Source organism: Engystomops pustulosus, chromosome 1 (genome assembly GCF_040894005.1).
Source record: "Engystomops pustulosus chromosome 1, aEngPut4.maternal, whole genome shotgun sequence".
Lineage (NCBI taxonomy): Eukaryota > Metazoa > Chordata > Amphibia > Anura > Leptodactylidae > Engystomops > Engystomops pustulosus.
In genome coordinates, this window is record NC_092411.1 from 263,521,729 (window position 1) to 263,539,176 (window position 17,448).

At 38.3% G+C, this 17,448-nt stretch overlaps 1 protein-coding gene across 2 annotated transcripts in view; it reads left to right on the plus strand.

Annotated features, from left to right (window-relative positions):
- Window positions 1-14,722, plus strand: part of LCORL (ligand dependent nuclear receptor corepressor like) — a 57,480-nt gene extending 42,758 nt beyond the window's left edge. For both annotated transcript variants that reach the window (XM_072126030.1, XM_072126031.1), the window contains exons 7-9: window positions 4,402-8,396; window positions 12,793-12,921; window positions 14,142-14,722. In XM_072126030.1, the coding sequence (XP_071982131.1) occupies window positions 4,402-8,396; window positions 12,793-12,887 (4,090 nt within the window). In that variant the 3' untranslated portion in view covers window positions 12,888-12,921; window positions 14,142-14,722. The remainder of the gene's footprint in view (window positions 1-4,401; window positions 8,397-12,792; window positions 12,922-14,141) is intronic.
- Window positions 14,723-17,448: the final 2,726 nt, after the last annotated feature.

Genomic DNA, 17,448 nt, shown 5'->3' on the forward strand with positions numbered 1-17,448 from the left:
TTATATCATCAGGGGTTTTTGTGTCAGACGTTCATATTCCCGGAATACCCCTTTAGCCTAAAGTTTATAAATTGTTAAACATTTCAACACTTTCAAGGTTTCTCTCCGATATATATAATGTGTATTAACATTTGGACAACATTTAGCAAACGAGATCAAATCTATTGCTGTAGAGTGTTTTGCTTTTTTTTTACCAACACACTTCTTTCATTTTCTTACTACTTGCTTAAAATTTTAACCCATTGTTATGTCAGATTATTATAATCTATCATGTTTTTTTTTTTTTAACATACCTCTCAGAAATGTGTGTCGGTGCACTTTCTTTGGACAGCACTAGTCAACTAATCGTGTTTTTGAGCGTACTGTAGATGCAGGAAATACTTATATTCTTCTTGACTTTCTTTTGGAAAGTGATATCGCAGTAGTCCTAAATTTTATCTAATTCTGCATTGTAGTAAGATGGAAAGTAAATGAACAAAAAATAAAAAATCAAAATTGTATAAATGTTTGCCGGTCTGCGCCTTCAGAACGGCATCAATTCTTCTAGTTTGCACAACGCCAAGGATTTTGTTGGATGAAAGTCGGGTATATATCTAGATACAGCAAATAGTTGATTATCATTTTCATATGGAAACGGTCATTAACTGAAAAAGAAACTGCTGTGCAAAATGATTCAAACTGAAAGGACCCGTCAAATTCTGCTACAAAGGTTGAGTTGTGAAGGACCGTTTTATGTTGAAATTTATTTAAGGTAGCAAGACACAAGTTATTCTGCAGCAACAAGATGACTTGTTAAGTTTTGAAACCAGGCTGGCATTTCAAAATGTACAGTCATCTACTATTTGAAAAATTTGGACAGAGGTCTTCATGTAAGAACTGCATTGATCTGGAAACACGGTCAAACAGCTCATCTGTACATGAAACAATGGGCACAGGGTTTTGGAATTATGGCTCAAAGGTTCTTAATATTTCCCTGTTGCCAAGTCCAGTTTTTTTTTTTTTTTTACTAAAGATTTAAGTAGTGAAGCAATCAGGTTCTGCAGACAACTGTGATTTATAGTAGAGGTTCCTTTTAAATTTCAAGCAATAGTTGAGCAATTGGAGTTGGGGATTTTGTTACACTTGATGGTGTCTTCGATGACAAGAAATAAATGTAGAGATGCAATGCTGCAAGCCACCTCCTGTTGCCGGCCTATCTCTCTCCACGCCCCCGCTATGATGCCACGGTCGGATCCTAGCTCCCCATCCAGCGACAGGAGTAGGCTTGTAGGGGGGCGTACATAAATTTAAAGTCTGTGCTGTCAACTTTTAAAGGATGTCCAGTCAACCAGTTTTAAGGAAATCTACCACCAGGATCAAGGATTGTAAACCAAGCACACTATGCAGGTATGTGCCTCCTCTGGCAGTATCCGATCTTCTTTTAGTTTCTTATGCCATTTGTTCTTTAAAAAAGTGTAAACAAAAATATGCAAATGAGCCTGAGGGACTCTGAGTTCAACCGCTATGGAGTGGTTTGTATTTTGTAACAGCAAAGACCTAAGAAGGGAAGTTGTAAGTGTGCTTGATTTACAATCCTTGATTTTGGTGGCAATTTTCCTTTAAACATAAAATATTCACAAATATTTCGCTTGTCCCCCCCTTCCACCCCACCCGCTAAAGAACTGTTGTCAAGCTAGTCAACCGCAACACTTTTTGCATTTGGGTAGTGTCATTATATAATATATATATTTTTTTTTTATACCCTATTTTGTTTGGTCTGGTTTGAATACTAGCAATAACAATATTAACACATATGAATTTTTTTTTTTTTACGTTTACTTAGCCTTTTGTAAATTACTATAAAATTGTATTCAAAGGTAGTTGGTGGTTTAGCTAAACTATAGCATTGCAATATTTTTTTTCATGCTTTAATTTTGTGTAATGTTTATACAAATATTAAGCATCTCTGTTGGCAACAGCAATGTTAAGGAGAGCCTATTCTACTGGATCGAGGAGAGGACACATGAGCGATGGTGGCTCAAAACAAGTTTAGACATCCTTAAAAATAAAAAATGTGGTAGAAAATGAAAAAAAAAATTCACTTTACAATTAAAGGGAACCTGTCACCAGGCGATCCATTTATAGCACTCCCCCAGTCTCCACGGAGCATAGCACATACTTCCAAAGAGTTTTTGCATTAAAAAAAATAGGTTTTACAGAAAAAAAACATATGTTATATAGAAGCTTTCAATGCCATGTGCTCTGTGACTAGGCACCTGAGAGTGGTATAGAAGAGCAGTTTTCCCCCACCCTTGGGGAACCGCACCTCCATGTGTGCTTTTCAAATATATGAATAACTCCCATCACTCGGTATTAGCTGTAGAGCAGCAGGGGGCGTCGCAAAGCCAAGTGATGGGCGTTTTTATATATTTGAAAAGGACACATGTAGGTGCGGTTTCCCAAGGGTGGGGGAAAACTGTTCCTCTATAGCCACTCCCAGGTGCCTAGTCCCTAGTCACACAGCACATGGCATTTAAAGGTTCTATATAACATTTTTTATGTAAAAACCGATTTATAAAACCTTTTATACAAAAACTCTTTGGAAGTGCATGTACTATGTTCTGTGGGAACTGGGGGAGTGCTAAAAATGTGTCTCCTAGTGACAGGATCCCATTAAGTATTTAAGGCAGATAAAGGAGACGCAGGCTCGGAATCTTGCTGGTTAATGATATAGTAAGCTGTACACACTGGCATGGGCTTTCCTTAGCAATACGGCAAGAAGATTGTCAAAGAGGCTTTATTTGAAAAGAAAGTGTAATGTGTGTGTAAACAAATTGTTAAATAAAATTTTACAAATACACTACTTCTCAAAAGTTTGGAGTCCCCCGGGCAATATTGTGTTTTCCATGAAATGAGTTGAATTTTCTCATACAAATGAGCTGCAAAATGAATAGAAAATACAGTCCAGACATTGACAAGGTCTGAAATATATTTTGTGCCATTTGAAATAATATTCTCCTCCTCCAAACTTTTGTTTTCATCAAAGAATGCTCCCTTTTGCAGACCTTTTGGCATTCTACCTTTACCAGCACCAAAGCACCCCAGACCATCACATAACCGTCACATCCTCCATAACAGATGGCGTCTATTGTTTTTTTTGTGATCTAAACACCTCAAACTTAGATTTGTCTTTCCTATGAGTGTTTCCTTTTATTAGTCAGTTTCGGATATGGCTTTTTCTTTGCCACTCTGTCCTGAAGAAGATCGACACTGGCGTTTGGTGGGTACTATTTAATAAAGCTGCCAGTGAGGCATCGGTTTATCAAAGTAGAGACTCTAATGTACTTGTTTTGTTTCTTAGTCCTACAGCGGGAGTTCCCACTTCTCTTCCTAGTCTAGATAGAACCTGTTTTTGCTCTCCTCTGAAGGGAGTAGTACACACCGTTGTAGAAAATATTCAGTTTTTTGTCAAATTGTCACATAGAATGGCCTTTATAAGAACAAGAATAGACTGTCAAGTTTCACATGAAAGTTTTTTTTTTTTTTTCTGGCCATTGTGAGAGTTTCATAGAACAAACAACTGTTATTCTCCAAATTCTCAACCAGCTCGAAGGAAGGTCAGTTTGAAAGCTTCTCTAATAAGCTAAACTGTTTTCAGCTGTGCTAGCTTACTTGAACAAAGGTTTTCTAAACATCCATTAGCCTTTATACACAGCAGACACAATGTACCATTAAACCAGTGCAGCAGTGGTTGTTGGATATGGGTCTATATACACATTTACATGTTGCATTTAAAAACCTCCAATTTGCATTAAAAACCTGAATTTTAATTCTAAGTGACCCCAAACTTTTAAGCGGTAGTGTATGTTCTATAGAAACCACCTACTCATTGGGGGACATTTATCATTTGCTTGCTGCCTCTTTTTTTTAAGTAAAAATGTTGCTAATTTGTCTAGTAGTGGTTTTTGTAACTTTTCAAAGTCAAAAGGTCGCACAGAGCGATTCAAACCACTTACACACTAAGCACATTCCAACAAATGTATTATTCTGTCTGTACTTGCAAGGCCAGATCTAAGGACTGGGACTTTTGAAAAAGTTGCATAAAGTGTTGCAAAGTCACTGCAGTTTTCCATTGGTGTATGGGAATAAGTTTAAAAACCTGATGTGCCTAAAATAGTGAAGTTTATGCGACTTTTCAAAAGAAAGTCACAAATGCACTGCAAACCAGTAGAGCTCCAAAAATGGTCTGTAAAAAAGTCTGCCTAATGATAAATGCCCCCTGTTTTTGTTTAATGTCAGTAAAATTACTTTTTTAATGATAGGTAACTTTTTAAGACTTTTAAAAGAGAGAAACTGCTGTATGCCTTAATTTTAATTTTATTACAGCAGCTAAGAATTGTTCTTCACCATTGTTTTTCACAGTGTCATGAATGGCTACTTTTTAAGAAAGATGAAAAAATCAACAAAGCTACTTAAAGAAAATACAGCTTTATATAAAGTCTTAACTTCATGGTGCTTGTACCACCAACAACAAGTAATGAGTATGCTGAAATTCATAAAAGAAGAGCAAGAATCCTGTTCACATACCTGTCCTAGCATTTCACAAATGAAGTCAGCAGAACAAGTGTCAAGAACTCCAAACAATTCACTTGCTATTTGTCGAAGATGCACAAGCCAAAGCATTAAATTAAATGATAACACAAGAAACCTAAATCTCCCATACCTTACTGTTCGACTAAAGGATTTACGATTTGCCTGGCCTGACTTGAATTTAGGAACTGTTAAATTAAATGTAAATAAAAATGATGTTCATTTACATGATCAACTTTTGTACTGCATGAATACACGTTCTAAGAAGAAGAAACTTCCATGTTATAATTTGAATTCCCACCATTCTACAAGTCACAAAAAGTTACGTTTTTCTTCACCTTTATCAAAGTTAAAAGAACAAAAAAATGCAAAAGATTTCAAACGGAGCATTTTAAAACACCGTTTACAATGTAGGTGTCAACTGCAAATAACAAGCAACTGCCACCAAACAAATGGCGATACACCAGGTGAAGAATATATGACTGTAATGAAAAATGTATCATTTAAAGAGTCATGTACTAAAGAAAAGCAAAGTAGACAAAAGTCTGATATTTCGGACACGTCCCAAATGTCCCTTGACTCCTCCACATCTAGCTGTGTAAATTTTGGAAGTCTGATTAAGCGCTTTCTTAGTTCCGAAACAAATCGTTTTACCGAAATGCTTAACCGTAAAGGTAATTGCTCTAAAAAAATTGGAGTTAAAACAGGGTTTAACAAAAATGATGAAAAAACTTTGATATTTGAGAAGTCTTTATCCAACAGCCAGGCAGTTAACTTTAAGAGTGGACTTAACAATATAACAGATACTTTTCCTAAGGAAAAAAATGATTTTTTGAAGAATACCCAAAATTCCATCGAAGTCAGAAACCCAATTTCTGTAAAAGACCGTACTCCTGACGTTTTAGTCCTGAAAGACTGTGAAAGCACTGAAGCAGGGAGTGAAGTGCAGGAGAAAGGAACGCATCTACCTCTTAATACACTCAGAATAATTTGTAAAAATGTGAATGGTCGTAATAATAGTCAGTTTTGTTTACCAGCCAACATTAAATATTCTCCACAAGAAACTGTAAATGAGAAACCAAGGGTGAGCAAGAGACCTAAAGATCAAGTTGGACAGCTTGAAAATATTGTTCCGTCTAAGCGATATGCTAGAAATATACTGGGATCGTGTCGATTGTGTGACCAGTCTCATGGACGATGTTCTTTACCAAGAAACAATAGCTTGTTTTGCCGATGTACAATACAAAAAAACTCAGGGATTTTAAAGAACTTTAAAGCAGTGGGCGTAAAGTTTAGAAATACTAACGAAAAAAATAGAAACACTCATCTAAAAGTAGTAATTGAGCGTCTAGAGGATTCTGTACTGTCAACTAATAGCACAGTAAACTTTGAGGATGTATGTCAAGTGAAAAGCTCAAATTTATGCAGTGCTCAAGTAAAAGCAAGTTCTTATGTGCCACAAAAAACTCTGAACAATGTGAAGGTAAGCAGCTGCCGAGCTAAGCCACTGCCATTGGTAGCACAGACAAACTGTGAAGGTGTTGAGGAAGTTCATGAATCCTTCAGCAAGGCAACCATGACAGCCACAACATCCGATAAATTATACTTTAGCCCAATAAAGCTTATGTTTGTGTCAAAGATCGAAAGTGCTGATGGAGTTAAATACTCTTTAAGCTCTGAATATACTCCATTGAAGAAACATGGTGATGCCCACTGTTCTGCTAGAGTGGTAGATACAGGTAATGTTTGTACAACTAATGGCATTGAGAATAGAATTTGCGAGAATATGTTGCCACCAAGTCCTCCTGAATGGAAATCTTCTCCACAAAATAGCCCGGAAAAACTGTCCGATTGCTCTAATGCAAGTCTTGCAAAAAGGAAAATGCCAAAATACAAAAAATGTGCCTATCGTGTTTCTAGGACCATGAAAAGATCCATTAAAAGCAAACGCAGAAAATGTTTGCAGAAGACATTTGCTAAAATAGGACGTGAAATTCCTATCTTTTGCTCCAAAATTGTCAAACATAAAAAATACTCTTCAAAATTGAAGAAGTCAAGAATTTCTGAAACGTATGTTGTTGAAAATAAAGGGTCAGACACCCAGTTGAGTATCAGAAGAGTAGGAAGATGCCTTCGATCTTCAAAAAGGAATCTACATCTATGTGAACCTCCAACTCTAAATTCCAGAAGGATTTCCAAACGTCTTAAGAAACTTAGAAAGCTTTCTGATGTCTCAGGTATGTATGGGACAAATGGCTCCAATTCACACGAAGAAGAGCTAACCTTTCAGCAAGCAATTACAAAGTGCACTGAAAAAGAAGTAAATGGTCAAGCAGAAGAAAGCCAAATGACAATTGTAAAAGAAAAATGGTCTCAAGGCTCTTTACGATTAAGGAAATTGAATTGTTCTGTTCAGAAGACCAGATCTAGAAAGGCCCTGGCGACATCTTTTATGGTTATTCCATCATCTAATTTTTTTGTTAGGAGTTCCTTACGCCAAAAGTCCAAAAAGTTACATCTCAACAGATGTAAATCTTACAGAAGGAGATTAAGAAGTTATAAACCGCAATGTAAGCTACCTGTAATAGATACAAAATGCACTGGCAACACAGATGAAAAGTGTAGCGCAAATATTAATATACAGCCCAATGCTGTTCTTGAGTGGTGGTCTGCATCCGCTTCTAAAGAGTCTTTGTTAAAAGATTTAGAAAAAAAGTATGAACAAATAGCAAATACATGGGTTGGTGAGAACAATGGCAAAAAAGATAATGAAGTGCAGTCTTTGTCAACCTTGAAATTTAGCAGCTCAGAAGCAAGGTCACCTGTTCAGAAGCTGTTTCAGAAAAAATGTGACATAGGCGACCTTGCCTACTGGTTTATGCAAACAACAGAAACGCAATCCCTTTCAATTGTGAGAAAATCTAATGCTCGAAGCCCTCTTAAGAAAATTAATCGGAAGGGACCTGTAACAAAAGCTAAGAAATCCAACATTAATACATGCCGATCTAAAAAGCACTTTAAGAAATGTGCTACACCAGAAACGTTAACAGAACTACTTAACGTCTCAAAAATAACTAAAGGAAAGCGTAAAGCTGGCCAGTCTCCAAACATTTTACAAAATGTGAATGATCAGAGTCAAGAGGTGTGTGTAAAATTTGCATGTCCTGAAAAACATGTAGACGTGACCAAAGCTTGTGCCGAAAGTGCTCCCATTTTTTCCAATGCATCAGCCAAACAAATTTCAATTACAGGCAACAGTGATGTAAGAAGTCATTCTTGCCAAGGAGCCACTACAATACCCAGTTCTATAACGCATGTTGATTTGTTGGGTTGCGCTTCTAAAAACCAAAAATTGTTAGTGCAAAAAAAGACCAAATCTACGCCAAAAAACATATATATGTGTTATAGCAGTGAGCAAAACATTCAAGAGTGTAAAGTTTTTCTAACAAAACTTAATCACGTTAACCGTGACGTGTCCTGTGCCTATAGAGATTCCCAAAATGGAAATGCAGGGAGCAAATTGAATTCAGAATGGAAATTAAAAAGGGGTTTTACCACAAAGTATTGTCTACGAACGAACAAGTCTCTAGCCAGAGCTACATGTACTTTAAGTAGAATTAAAAATTCTACCGGTGAAAAAAGCAATTTTGGAATGTGCCTTCGGAAATCCAAAGGAATTGATGCACCTTATGCCAATCATTCCAAATCACTTATACTTGAAAAACGGAAGCCGCTTTCTAAATTGACTTTGTATGTAGGAACAAGCACAAAAGGATGTAAACCACGAAGTCCAAATATGGATAGTGAATGCTCTAAGCTCCCGTTAGGTAAGACCATTGACTTTTGGTAATTGTGTGATTTGTATACTATACAGGTTGTAACAAAAAGGTTGGGACGGTGGAATATCTCACGAACACATCAGAGCAAAAAACACAAAATATAGATTTAACCAATGATACCAAACTCTGTTCCCTTCCCCCTGGGGGTGGACGAGGGGGCAACTTCAAAATCTTAAATTGGAACCCCCATTTTTTTGTATGGCAGGTTTCGGACTTGGATTTTAGATTTTTTAGAAATGCATATCGGATTGAAAATCAAAAATTGCAGTATGTGACAAATATTTCTTAAAAATCTATCCACTGATACTAAAGTTGACCCTGTGAGGGGGATCTATTTTTTATGTAGAAACTACATTCATTGTAACCCAGGATGTAGACGAATAGTAGTAGTTTTCTGTTCTCTTCGGGGCTCCTTTAATGTGAGTCAGAGAGCTTGATTAACTTAAGTCTCTTCCCCTCTGAAGATGGGGATTTTTCTTTGTTGCCTTCAAAGTTTTCGAATATCGAATGCTCTACATTAAGTGCTCGAATTTGGTAACATTGGATAGCTTTGAGAAAAAATATTGCATAGGTCTATGCATAGGTCATAGGTTAAAAAGACCCAGGTCGAATAAATGTAATTTTTTTTTCTGGGGAATACAAATATGCAATAAAAAATGGGCGTTCATTAGATAGATTTTTGAAAAATATTTAAATATTTGACACATTTATTTTCAGTTTTTAAATCTGGTGATCTCACAAGACATTCGACCATCCCAGTTTTGTTACATCCCGCCAAGTTTGATTGACATGAAGCTGTTCTTGCGTGTTAGCCAACTGTACTACATCTAGACAGACCAAGAAGAGCTGGCTACGTGCAACACAAATTAGGGCAATAGGAAGTAAATTTTACTTGCACTGCATAGGAACCAGGGGTCTGCTATACAGAACAAGATTCACACCAAGCTTAAGAGGACTATGAAAAAGAGTATCAATAAAATCTGGATGATTGTGTTTCGAGACAAAATTCTTCTACTTGAAACAACTCTTCCTTTTGTAGCATCCTTTGCTTTTAAAAATATTCAATAGTGTTTCAGGTAGATGCCTCTGCACATGCCCAGTTCTTTTAAACTGGTTCAGGACCTTTTTATTTTTTTTTTGTTTTTTTTTTCCAGTCCATCCCCAAAAAATATTTATTTTTCTTTCAAAAACCTATATGAGAGCTTGTTTACAAAAAGAAAGTGTGTGGGAAATATTTATTTGCTTCACCCTTTTCTAGACACCTGTTACTTTTTATACCTTACCTACATCACTTTCATATTGAAAGGTTGTAGATTTCCTTAGATTGTATCAATGAAAATAGCAGCTGATCCCGCTAAAAAAAAGTCACACCTTAAACAGCTCTGTGCATTAAGGTATGAAAAAGTTACTGTATATACACTCACCGGCCACTTTTATTAGGTACACCTGTCCAACTGCTCGTTAACACTTAATTTCTAATCAGCCAATCACATGGCGGCAACTCAGTGCATTTAGGCATGTAGACATGGTCAAGACAATCTCCTGCAGTTCAAACCGAGCATCAGTATGGGGAAGAAAGGTGATTTGAGGCCTTTGAACGTGGCATGGTTGTTGGTGCCAGAAGGGCTGGTCTGAGTATTTCAGAAATTGCTGATCTACTGGGATTTTCACGCACAACCATCTCTAGGGTTTACAGAGAATGGTCCGAAAAAGAAAAAACATCCAGTGAGCGGCAGTTCTGTGGGCGGAAATGCCTTGTTGATGCCAGAGGTCAGAGGAGAATGGGCAGACTGGTTCGAGCTGATAGAAAGGCAACAGTGACTCAAATATCCTCCCGTTACAACCAAGGTAGGCAGAAAGCATCTCTGAACGCACTGTACGTCGAACTTTGAGGCAGATGGGCTACAGCAGCTGCTACAGCAGCATGCTTCCAGCACCTTGTTGAATCTATGCCATGAAGAATTGAGGCAGTTCTGAAGGCAAAAGGGGGTCCAACCCGTTACTAGCATGGTGTACCTAATAAAGTGGCCGGTGAGAGTACTTGAGTATAAGCCGAGGCCCCTAATTTTACCACCAAAAACTGGGAAAATCTATTGACTTTGTTGTACAGCAGAGAGAAGAGGAGCTGCGCCGAGCATCGGGGGCGCCGGAAGGTAAGTGTGTATGTTTGTTTGTTTATTTTTTTTATAGACTCTTGTATAAGCCAAGGTGGGGTTTTTCAGCACATTTTTGGTGCTGAAAAATTCTCTGCTTATACACAAGTATATACAGTATGTGTTAAAATGTGCAAATGGTAAGGGAATTTTTTTTCTAATGTGTTATATTTCTTAAAGGTATTTAAAAGTTGCAAAAGCTTTATACAATTTATCCTACTCGCCACAGAATATAGGAGAGACCGTCTTTAAAAAGATGGCATAGCTGCAGTTTTTTTTTTATTCTGCTGCATTTGGTTTTTTTTTTTGGCTTCCAAGTACATTGCATGGAATATTAAATTGTGTTGATAGTATAGATCAGCAGACCTGAACTTTAGGTTCGCTCCGCCAAACCTGGACGTGTTGCTTGATGTGCGAATCGGGCAACTTTACACCCCTAGCAACTAGGTATGGCTGTGATTGGCCGGTCGGACACCTAGTTGCTAGAGGCATAAAGCTGTCTGGCTGCTCGGCTCGGGTCTGTTCACTAGGAAGTACAATGTTAACTGTAGATTACAAGCCCTCATACAGAAAGAAAAAGATATGGCTTTTGGATGGTGGATGGAAACACAGAAGGGTTTAATGGGTTAAATATATTTACTTAGAAATGCTGAGGAATTTGGTAACATTTCTTAAAACTAGTGTTTTATATGTTTTTGGAGATGTAATGCTCCACTTCATGCACATTGTTTTAAAAAAGAGAGTCCCCATCCCCCCCATAGTTGAATACGGTAGGGGAGGCGGCCACATTCTTATGGTGACAGGTTTATTTTAAACTTGGCGTAAAAATCCTACCTATTTTTGATTAAATGTGTTTCCTATATGGACAATTGAAACCAATGAGCAGATGCTATGAATGTTATTCCTGGAGTGTAAGCCTCGGCCCAGGTTTACAACCTGAAGCAATGAAAAATCCAGGTACCACCTGGTAATTGAGAGTGTATATTCAAACATTAGAGGTGACTGCTAATGTTTTGTGATGGATGCCTGAAAGGTCGGAAATGTTAGTAAGATATTGAGGCCGCAACGTCTTGTGCACAAGGACGTAACACTCAAGAGGTAGATTTACTAATGGTGTTTAAAAGTTAGTGTAGCACTTGCTATACAGTCAGCATCATAGATGGTCTAGTCTAACTTTGAACCTCCTAATTTTATGGCTAAAACCCCAACATTTTGAAAGATTGGCAAATTTATTTTGTACTTTTTAGGAACGACCCCCTACAATCAAAGACACAAAGTTAGGCCCTATCCACTTGCTCGGCGATCTCTGTCAGCTCCATAGAGATTAATGGGGCAGAACGGTCATGTACAGCCGCCTGCTCCAGTAGTCTGAGGAGCAGAAAGGGGTCAGTTAGACCCCTCGTTTTTTGCGATCTGTGGGGGTCTCGGCCCCCGTGGATAGGGCCTAACTTGTCTTCATGGGAAAACCCCTTTAAAGAAAATCTACCACCAAAATCAATCATGATAAACCATGCACTGTGACTATGGTAATCTTCTTATATTTTTTACCGATGGCCTCCTTCCTTTTAAAATCAACTTTTAAAATTATGCTAATGAATCTGAAGGGATCAGAAGGAGCATGAGCAATCCGCCCCTCTTTCCCACTCTTTGTGTGGTGAAACTTCTTGCTATAGTGAGATTGCAGCAAACAAGTGAGGAGGGAAGTGCTGATGGAGCAGGGGGGGGGGGTGATGAAACAATGTAACAGCCTGTGAAGCTGCAGCATGGTGGGACACTGGTAACAGCCCCAAGAGCCCTTCTGGCTTTTTAGCATAATTTTAAAAGTTGATTTTAGAAGGAAAGGGGCCATGGATAACAAATATCAGAAGATCACCACAGTGATGGTACCTGGATCTATGAGTAAGAGTCCCTGGTTTATCATGATTGGTTTTGATGGTGGATTTCTTGCTGTTTTCACAAAGCAGTCCCTATCAATAAAAGCACATCACATGATATATACATTCCAAAATCACCATGTCCGTGTATAAACCTATCAATCATTCAGAGTTTTACTAAAATGGACAAAGGGCAAGTACAAGACAAAATGATAATTCTGTAGGAGGGAGTAGTGATTAATTAATGACAGAATTGTTATAAATTACAATGCAATTGGCAATAACAATTAATTCCATATGTTGGACACTCTACCCCATATCTTTTAATTATCGGATGTTTTTCCCCATTATTTTTAGGTCCCATAAAGCCTGTTGGAATTCCTGCTTTTCAAGGGCTTTCAAGTAAAGATGGCACTTACTCTTTGGCCCCCATTCGTATCCCCCTGCATTAATGGGGAAAACTTATTTGTAATGACTGCTTTTCTGGTAAGATCATATTATCATATTGTGACGGGGAGACAATGTAAAGTTAAGAACTTTTTTAAATAGTTTTTATGACTTTGAAGTTGATGAAATACAGCTTATTGAAGGGAGGCTGTTATCAGGATTTAGGCCCACCTGTTATGCAGGACAGTGACAAGATGACACTGATGTCCTTCTTTATTCTGGGAGATTCAGCATTACACAGAAAAACTTTGCTGAATACAAATGACCTATGGAGTCAAATGGGAGAAGAGTCGCACCGACCCAAACCCTCCTTACTTGAATAATCTCTTAAAGTTCAACATCATAAATTACCCTGCAAGGACATTATTGTGATCCTGCCCGAGCACTGGTTAACAGGTTGGTAGCGGTTTGTGGGCCTAGATCCTCATGAAGGGTAATTTTAATTTATTCTGGACTTGTGTACATGTATGATTGTGGGAAAGAGTTCATGTTCTACATGTATCTCAAGATACAGCATCTGTGCCCTTGCAATCACTGCAGGAACCGAATATTAAAGCGAATACTAAAAAATATGGCTATGAAAATCATCATCCCACATAAACCAAGCTTGTCATACAGCTGTGTTCTATTTGATGGAACAATTAAAAAAAAAGTTGTGAAAAACCAAAAACATTAGGATTCTTCTAAACAGAGGTTGCACTGAAAAGAATAATATAAATTAGAAGAGGAGTATTAAGTTTTCTGTGCTTAAATAGCCAGTTGAGACTCTTATAGCTTATTTTACATCCTGCTGACGCCCCCCAAGATCAGACTCCACAAACCACCCCAGGTCGGACTATGGCTTGCGCCTCAGACCCCCCCCCCCAGGTCGGACTATGGCTTGGCCACACCAGAGGGAGGGAAAAGGGGCAGAGAGAGAAAAGACCATACATATAAATCTGCTTGGGGCTTTTTCAAATGGGTAAAGCTGCCTGTTCAAGCATTATAGACACTTGTTTGGGAGTTAATATCACCTCTGCTTCTAAAGGAAATCTTTATGAGGTCCCAATTAAAATATCGAGATGGTGTTATTTTTGGAAGACACGTTCTTTAACTGATGGGTTTCCGACCTGGCAATATACCGCAGATGTTAAATCTTTCATTTTCTTTCAGTCGATCTGTGGCCTACACCAATTTATGTAGAGATTCTTATACTAGGTCTCCTTTAAGAAGCATTTATTTTCTTATCTTAATCCTTGGCTACAATTTTTTGTTTTCAGAACTGTCGAGAATGGATGAATCTGTCCACTTGTATCGAGTGTCATATTCTATGACCAACCACATTGTTCTTCATGCTCACTGGTTCCCGGGAGAAGGGAAAAAAAACCAATGTGCCTTAACCCATTTGTCCATTATGGTGCTCAGACGTAACCTCAGCCGTTGGATGGTGCTGCACAATCCACATTGCACTATTGTAAATATTATTTTAGTTACATCTCAGAATGTTGCCTGTTTCACGTTATAAGATTCTGTTTCTGTATGTAATTGACTGTGGTTATATAAGGTGTTGGTGGTGATGAAGGTGATGGGGATAAACCAATATACCGGCAGTTTTGCCAAAAATTTAATTTTAATGTTATAAATATCAGGCAAGAGAAAAACTAGTTTGAAACGTTAAAATGCCACGTTGAACGTTGTTCTGTTAGGCTACTGGTTATGGCCTGTTTCAGTTTAGAGGTTATTATAAGCGCAATAGTGAAATGTAATATTGCAGTTACTGCACGTAGCCGTACGTCACTGTGATATTCTGTACTGGAATATTGTGCAACTTTCTAAAATAAACTCTGATTTGTCAATGGCACTTGTCCTTCATGTGTGATTTTCTGATATAGCGAGTATTAATCTATCAATTCCACTAACGTTGGGTCTTGAAAACACCTGTCCACACACTCAATCATACTCCAACCTCTCCACCATGGACACCAAGGCGCTGTCTATGGACACCAAGGAGCTGTCTATGGACACCAAGGAGCTGTCTATGGACACCAAGGAGCTGTCTATGGACACCAAGGACAAAATTGTAGACCTGTACAAGACTTGGATAGACTACAGGACAATAGGCAGCAGCTTGGTGAGAAGACAACAACTGCTAAAGTAGACAAAAAATGTGTTAAATTTGGCTCTCTGGTATCAAAATCTTTATTAAAGACCATGGAAAGCACATACAAATGTTAAAACCGATTAAAAAAAAATGTAATACACACAATACACACCTAATACACCATCCACTGTTCAACCACTGAATAGTGGTTACAAGCCCTACCTGTGTGATCTAATCCTTAGAATTTTATAATAAGTGATTCAAGTATGTGGCCTAGAAAATAAAGTCTAAGTGGATGTTGCAAAGTGTAGAAGAGCATGAAAAATCCTCAATATAGAGTAATCTACAAAAGAAGTGTCTGACCGCTATGAATCCAAAAACAGATAAGCGCTATACAAGTGGCCGGTGGCTGATGAAGGACAAGCTAGGCTGGCAGACAGGTGAAAGGACCTGAACCCAGAGACCACTTCCTCAGGTCTGGGGGGTGGTTTTCTGTAAGGGTGACAGGAAAACTGCTCCGTATTATAGGGGGGTGGATGGGTCCGTGTATTGCAAGATTTTGGACACAGACCTCCTCTCGGTAAGAGCATTACAGACGGTCATGGCTGGGTCTTCCAGTATGACAATGAACAAAAAAAACACAGCCAGGAAAACCTAAGGATCTGTTGTGTATGAAACATTTCTCCGGACCCGAATCCAATCAGAAATCTTTGGGAGGGAGCTTAAACTCAATGTTGCCTAGAGACCGCCTGCCTCAAAACCCGGAGTTGATCTGTATGGATTATACCAAATATTATTTTCTGTTTTTCTATTAATAATTATTTCATGCGATAAAATGCCTAATGAGTTATTTAAAAATCATACAATGTGATTTTTTTTGAGATTCTGTTTCTCAGTTGAAGTGTACATACAATTAAAATTGCAGATCCCCCCCCCCCCCAATTCTTTTGTAAGTGGGAAAACTTGCTAACTTGGCCTGGGATCAAATACTCCCCCTCCCCCCCCCCCCCCCACTACATACTGATTGATGCACACACAACAATTAAATATTTTTTTAAGACTACAACGCACAAATTGGTTTCATTGAGTTATGTTCTTTTTGTTTTGTTGCCTTCTCATAATAAATTTTATTCCCCCGCACCCATGACTGTACAAGCTGGACAGGAAACCTGGAAAGATTCACTCCCTCCCCGAATACAGGTATGGAATGCAAGTCTGTACCAAAATGTAAAGGGAATAACCAAGATTTTTTTTTCCCTTCATTTAAAAAATAAAACAATACACATGGATAGCTAAAAGTATTGTCCAAAAAACTGCAGCATCAAACAAAAGAACCTGCTTGCATGTGTGATGGAACTTTGATTTGAAAGTTGAAGTCCCCCCCCCCCCCCCCCAAATATTCTCCATATTGTTCCATTTGTGTATTGGAATGGAGTGACTAGGTCGATATCTCTGGCTTCAACTGTCTAATAAATCTCGGGAATAGGCGAAGGTGGGAAATGGAGAACAATGCCTCCTTTCGCTACCTTGAAAGGCAGCCCCCTTAACATCAAGCATGGCTTACAAGAAGCCTAATGGCATGATGTGGGGTATGAAGCCAAACCAGTATATTTATTCCAGAAGGAACAGATTCCCAACTGTAGACAGCGCTGTTTTGACCTGGTTGGGTCTCTTCAGTACAGTGCAGGGAACTGGTTTGGCTGAGTGAGAGGCTAGTGACTTGGGTCAGGAAGCAAGAGCTCTCCTTATGAAAAGTTTTCCAATTAAGGCAGCCTTATAGAGGTGTGGAAACTTATATCCATTTATGTCCCTAAGAGCATGAGTCTTGTTTCATGCCCCGCGCGGAGCTGGACCTCTCTGTATCTGCTGTTTCTTTATACTCTATAATGACACCCAAGATATTTCGGCTTGAGCCCACTAGTGCTTGTACAGTCAGAGGCTTCATTTCTGGTGAACTCCTAGTTACAGTCGCTTGATTAACGGAATCTCCAAATCGACTGAAAATGGTTGGTTGAGCAGCCTGGATCTTAGTGGAATTTAGTGGATTTGAAAATAGAAAAAGAAACAAATGCACATTTTGGACATATTTCAAGTAATTTCTGCTTAGAGACTAGAGAATTCGGAAATGTTTTAAGGGGGGGGGGGGGGCTGCAGCCCCTTTCCAAACTCTCTAGTCTCTAAGCGCTGTGCTTTCACTACCCGATATTTTGAGATTAAGAAAGACAGGTAAAATTTTTTACATTACTTCCATCTGCATCTCAGAAAAAATGAGAGGTATTATGGAGCCAATCGACAACCTGTCCAAAAAGACAACCTAAATAATTTATTATATAAGGCATATTAATGCCCTGCTCAGTTTTACACAACCACATCAACAGCCCTGTTTACAGTTGGGGGAATCTGTTTCTTCTGGAATAGATATACTGGTTTGGTTTAATACCACATCATGTCAGTAGATGTCCTGAAAGCCAGCTTGATGTCAAGTG